The 6175-nt window shown below is 43.6% G+C and overlaps 1 protein-coding gene across 4 annotated transcripts in view; it reads left to right on the top strand.

The window, feature by feature from the left end:
- Positions 1–6175, top strand: part of LOC115818567 (protein MTSS 1) — a 52155-nt gene continuing 45980 nt past the window's right edge. For all 4 annotated transcript variants that reach the window (XM_030781971.1, XM_030781970.1, XM_030781967.1 and 1 more), the window contains exons 1-2: positions 1–522; positions 2359–2420. In XM_030781971.1, coding sequence (XP_030637831.1) covers positions 451–522; positions 2359–2420 — 134 coding nt within the window. In that variant the 5' untranslated portion in view covers positions 1–450. The remainder of the gene's footprint in view (positions 523–2358; positions 2421–6175) is intronic.

Below are 6175 nucleotides of genomic sequence, written 5' to 3'. Positions count from 1 at the left end.
CGTTGGAATTTGCATCGTGGTGTTGTTTGCGCCGATTCATTGGTCTTTTATTTACACGTTGCATATCTTGCATATCGTCTGTGCCGTGCCAAGTCTGCAGTCGAAATGTTTTTTTGCGCGGAGTCATGAATCGTTTTTCAATGTGGAAAAGAAGGGGGATTTTAAATCTCTCCGTCCACTGTTTTTCTCTCTTCTGCCTAATTCGGTAGCTTTCTGCCGGTATATAGTAATACAGTGATCGGATATAATTGTTTTACGGTTGGACACTTTTGGACTGGAAATTCGTACGTTTGACTGAATACGAAATCTCCGGTTAAGGTCGGACGGCCAGCCCAGAGCTGGTTCCTTTTGATCTGTATTGGAGGTAGCTCATACAGTCGGTGTGAAGTCGTCTCTCTTTGGACTGGCCACCAAAATATCTGGCCAAATCTGACCAGGTTGTGGGGGAAAATGGAGGCTGTTATCGAAAAAGAATGCAGTGTATTAGGTGGACTCTTTCAAACCATTATTACGGACATGAAGGTAAAGTAAAGCATTAAAATTGCCAATACCATTTGGATATTTAACCACACATAACGTCTGTTCTTAGCTACTGTTGTTCTATGAACTGGCGCAGGTTTAATGCTACCCGCCTAAATGCCTAACAGGTTAACCAGCTGATTAGCTGAGTTTTAGTCAGAATATTCCGTTGACCCCATAAAGCAAAGCTATAATGGTGAGGTTTTTTTTAAAATCCGAATTCTTTGTGAAAACCTGGCCATTTTGAGGTATTCAGGGATGTGCGTATCTGCGATGACAAGGCAAAACAAAGTTGACATGAAGGGGGTGCCATCAAGGGCAGCCAAACGTCTTTACCTGTTACCTGTTTATATCATCTGAACGTGATCTTACGTTAAAAAAAAATCTCCGTTTTGTAGACGAAGTTATATATTGGTGTGGTTTTACAATCACATTACATAGCATTACATTCATATTTGTTCACCGATGAATTAACCAAGTTGAACTACGACTGACCAGGTTTATTCACCGGCGAGTATTTGAACTGTGATGTTCTCTCAAGCTAATGCATTGTCAGTATGATTTTTCTACCTGTTTTGCACGTCATAAGCTTAATGGCACTGCACCTATGAGGGGAAAAAATATCACATGTAGGCGTCATCAGTGTTTAGCAACGTTTGTTATCCTCTCTCACTTGGCTTTTAAAGTAACTGAAACACGTCACACACATACACACACACACATTATAATGGCAGTGCAACACCTGCTTTCCTGTGGAGGAATGCAAGAATCTGCCTTGACCCTTGAGGTCACCAAAATCCGTCTGGGTGGGACAATGCACGTATTAGCAGTCAGCTTTCAAGCGGACATTCTACACATGTAATGGTACAATTACGCTGTGCTCATGAAAAAATGCCGAGGCGTTTTTTGTTTTTTTTATTTGTTTGGGGGGTGGTATTGAAGCTAGTTGAGTAATCTTTCATTCATTGTACAAGTCAGAGCCAACCCACTTGTCAGACGATATTTTAAGAATAACCTCAAAGTTTGTCATAGTTTTTTTTTTTCTGTTAGCCTCATTCTCTGTTGCCAAGTGTATGCACGAGCTACAAGGAGTTAACACAATAAGCGGTCCCAAAAACACATCTCAGGCGCTTCTGTTATTCCTGTAACCAAACAACCGAAATCAAACTTGGGTGGCGAGTTCAGTAGTCCAAGTGAAACTTGCGACAGCTTAAGCTGCCTTGACTGGCAGCCAGGTTATTGCTCGCTGCTGAAAACGGGTAGGTTAGTCGTAGTTCTTCGAGTCTGTTTTCCAAGCTCCTGAAATATTAATCAGGCATGGCTAAGACGCCTGAGCATTGCAGTAGGGCTTTCGGCTACAACTGAACCCTGAACTCTGCCAACGAGTCACCCCCTAGTCTACAGAATGGCCAGTGATCTCTCTCTCTTCGCTGTCTCTATATGAATTCAGCCTCCTTAAGAGCCAGCATTCTGAAAATCATTAATACATATAGCAAATGTTGTGGGTTTGTCTCTTCTCCCCTGAGAATGCAACCTATGACTGATAAACCTTGCAGTGTTTACACGGTCACTGATGGGAATTTTGACTCCTACCCCGACTCTGTTTTTGCTCAAGTTTCTCTTTTTTTTTTTTTCGAACTATTAGCCGGTGAAAAGTTGAATATTTGTTTGAACAATGGCTAACTTGAGAGTCCTTTTCCCATTTGCAATTCAAATACTTTTGTTCACGTTTCTGGACTCATACTTACACATGAGCGGTAAAAGAAAAAGAAAAAGGTTTTAATTCATATAATCAAACGTGTCTGAACTCGTTTTTTGTTTGTTTCTTTCTGTCCACAGAGTAGTTACCCAATCTGGGAGGACTTCATTAACAAAGCAGGGAAACTGCAGTCTCAGCTCAGGTAAGAAGTGTGCTCCAATCTTTGTTCCTAGTCACCTTTGACCCCTGCCCTGTTGAGTTCAGAATTTGCCCCCCCCCCCCCCCCCTCTTTTTTCTCTCAGACGTCACCCGTCTTCCTCAGGCATGTGGTCTTGTGAGTGTCTGGAGCCGTAATTAGGCTTATTCAGAGGCCGAAACCTGTGTCTGTGTTTCCAATCTAGTTCCCAGAAGAAAAGAAAAAGTCGTTCTGTACCAGTAGCTCAAAAAAAAAAAAAAAAAAAAAAAGAAAAAGTCGCTCTGTACCAGTAGTCAGATTCCAGTCATGGTTACAGGAGTGGGAGTAAGTGCCCTTTTTGGCTTTATTTGCTTCACATGCTCAGAGTTTACTACTATGTGAAACAAATAAACATACACACACACACACACACACACAGATGGGCTCCATTACGACTCCTTGTCGGGGGCCCTGTTTTCACTTTTCCCTTGGTTCACGCAGAGTGCGTTGTTTACTATCTAGCAGACCTTACAAAGTTACACTTGGAAGATGATTAACTCGAAAATGATCTGCCAGGTCCTTACAAAACACATTTTTCTTAATGTTTTGTCGCACGATTTGGGGAAGTGAAGGTTAGACAAGTCCTGGGGGGGCAAAAGAAGATTCCATTTAGGTCAGTGCACTCATGTTTACACAACATGACTTATTTGGATTGTAAAATCTTAATGTTTGGGGGGTTGGCGGTGTGTATGTGTGTAAGGGGGGGGGGTACATTATTGGAGGGAAGGATTATACTTTGAGATGTTGGAAATGTGAGATTATGTGAAAACCGCCATGGCCACAGAAGACTACGAGGACTGTCGAGAGTGGTATAGTGAAACGCACACGCGCACACACACGCGCACGCGCGCTCAAAGATATATATAAATTAGTCATTACACGTCAGAGATTTTCAGCTTAAATTGGATTTTATGACCCAATAAACTGCCCTTGTACTCCTCTCTCAGAGTCGAAGGTACGTTACAGCTATAGACGAAACAGGTGTAACACCGGAACAGTTGAAAAAAAAGGAGGTTAAAAAAAAAAAGAGCGATAAAGGGTAACAAATGTGTTTATGACTCCATAAAAGAAATTTGATTTCGCTTTTTCCCTCCGCCTACATCCGGACGTCAAAGCCGAAAGCACTCATTCAGTTTACCTAACCATTCTTTAGGCCACCTCTGGATATAAAGAAATATTTTTGGTGACACATCACACCCTTGCACCCTCTGTATTGCTTTGTCATACCCCCCACCCCCCCTCACACACACACATACCGTGAGCTTAGTTTACACAAGGGATGACAAACATATTTGAACCTTTTGAGCAAACGCATAGCTTGTTTAATCCATCTGTTAATATCCGTGAAAGAGGACTCCAAGGTTGCCACCTCCATTCTGCACGGAATTACATCATCACCTGAAAATGTTGTGTCCACAACGGGCAAGACACGCCTCCGTGCCGTGGCCCCGTCAGGGAGCTTAGCATTCGGCACGTAGTCCATGCCCTCACACAGACCCTCAGTCTTTAAAGCAAAAGTCCACTGTATTCTCACCTTGTCGCTGTCTCTTTTGATCACCGGACCTTTGGGACTAGGGTGTCTGTGTGTGTGTGTGTGGGTGAAAATTGGCGTCCTTAAACCTCAGTCTTTTATTGGCCTCATATAGACTAATCCCATTTATTTATGGCTGTGAAACTCATGTTGAAACTCGGCTATCAAAGCCAGTCGAATGCGTTGAACTTCCATCTGCAGACAGTGGAAGGGATTGGGAAAGAAAAAAAAACAAAAAAAACTGGCAAACTTTTTTTTTTTTTTTTTTGATTCAGATTGTGATTCACCCATGTGTTCACATCAGTAGCGCGTAGCTCCCATGTTCTATTTAGACCGTGGTTTCTCCACCTATAAACTCCTCTGGGAGGAGACTGGGCCCGTCCCCGCTCAGATTTAGTCGGTGTAGGTTGGAGGGTGTTGGTCCCGGGTGGGTCCCGTTTGAGCTCTTGCGTATCCCGTCAAGATCCGTGGGTTGAATTGCAGGGCGCGGGGAACGCCGGTCGGGAAGTCTCTAATGACGTCTAAAGTTGAAGCGCTCTGTAATTTAGCCTTCGTCTGCTCCTCCACACAGGCTGGGAGGTTTGCATTCAGTAATTATAGTTTTATTTATTTATTTATTTTTTTCCCTGGTCATCTGTGTATTTTTGAGGACAAATATCGAGTTTTGATTTTTCTGTCTGATCTTGCCAGCGAGACATTCCCAAAATAGCTAGTAGGGTTAGTAAAAGGATCAGACTTCGCTGGTAGCTGCAGTCCCGCGTTCCGCTCGGATGGTACTCTTTGATGAGTTTGACCGGCAGATTAACAAATCTGCACTAATTTGGAAAACCCATCCTATTTTTTTTTTTTTTTTTACATTTTGCTCGTGAAAAAACCGCTGCAGACGACCCAAAAAAAATGACATTTTGTTTGTCGTCATTTGACTGGGGGAAAACCGGTAACTGAGTTTGTGGACCATTTCGCTGAAATGTTTCATTGCGAACGTACCAAGAGGGTGCGAAAGTGAACAACAGAGGCTGAAACTCTAGGGAGGGAGGGAAAAAAGTCTGACATAGAGGTTCTCACCCCCCACCCCCCCAACCTAATATTAGCCCAAAAAAGCACTGGACTTTTGCTTTCTTTGTCCATCATGTGATGTAGGTTAGTTTTTTTTTTTTTTTCTACATTTTAGTGAAGGGAAAAACACCCTTTAGTTTTGTGGCTGTCTCACCACTGAATGCCTTTGGCTCCAAATCCTGTTAGTCTCTTGATTAAAAGCCTGTAGGAGGTTGTATACAGAATATGCAGTCTTCTTGGCTTTCCACAAACTTACCTCACACACACACACACACACACACACACACACACACATCTGTTTGGTTGTTAAGAGACATTTCATATCGAACTTTTAAAAACAGAGACACATCTTAAGAACAGGGTTTTTGTTTTTTTGCCCTGTGCTCTGAGTGATACTGTTTATGCACCGTGGTGTGCGGACACCCAGGTTACGCTGCGTAAATGTTTAGGTTGGACAGTGTTTTCTTGACGTCTGCAGATACATGTCACGCAAGCTTTTGTTTATGTGCCGTAGCCACGGTGACAGTGCATTAATAGGCAGGCCCAAGGGCGTGAACCGCAGGTTTGCCTGTGTTGTGCCCTGGTCGCGGATGTTCCTTTTTTTTTTTTTTTTTTTTTTTGTGGCACACACACAGTGTTTGCTTGGCGTCACGCGTTACAGAAACCAGATCTGATTTGGGAAAGCACCAGACCGATGCCTCCGCCGGCGTAGTCGGCCGCGGCGGGTCTGTCACGTGACCTCGCGCGGCGTAGAGCGACCTCGGCACGCTCTCGGGCGGACCTGCTGCCGTGGAAACGCGCGATCAGATTTCACGGCCGGCCTGCTGCCGTCAGACATTCCAACCAGTAAAGAGGAATTTTAGGAGCGCTGCGCTGCTCTAGCGGGTAGACTTTTTTTTTTTTTTTTCCCCTTGCTCTTTATCTGTTGAAGCAATTTTACTTTCTCTCTCTCTTTTTTTTTTTTTTTTTTGTTTGTTTTTAAATGGAACACCAGAGGCCTTATCTGTGACTGTTCACATCAGGGTCGATTAAAGCTTCTTGCACATGCATGCTGTTGGCGGCATGCCTAACACACACACACACACACACACACACACACACACGCACACACACACACGGTACACAACAGCACTTC

Source organism: Chanos chanos, chromosome 8 (assembly GCF_902362185.1).
Source record: "Chanos chanos chromosome 8, fChaCha1.1, whole genome shotgun sequence".
Lineage (NCBI taxonomy): Eukaryota > Metazoa > Chordata > Actinopteri > Gonorynchiformes > Chanidae > Chanos > Chanos chanos.
The sequence above is the reverse complement of the archived record's forward strand: the minus strand, read 5'-3'. Positions and strand labels throughout refer to the sequence as shown.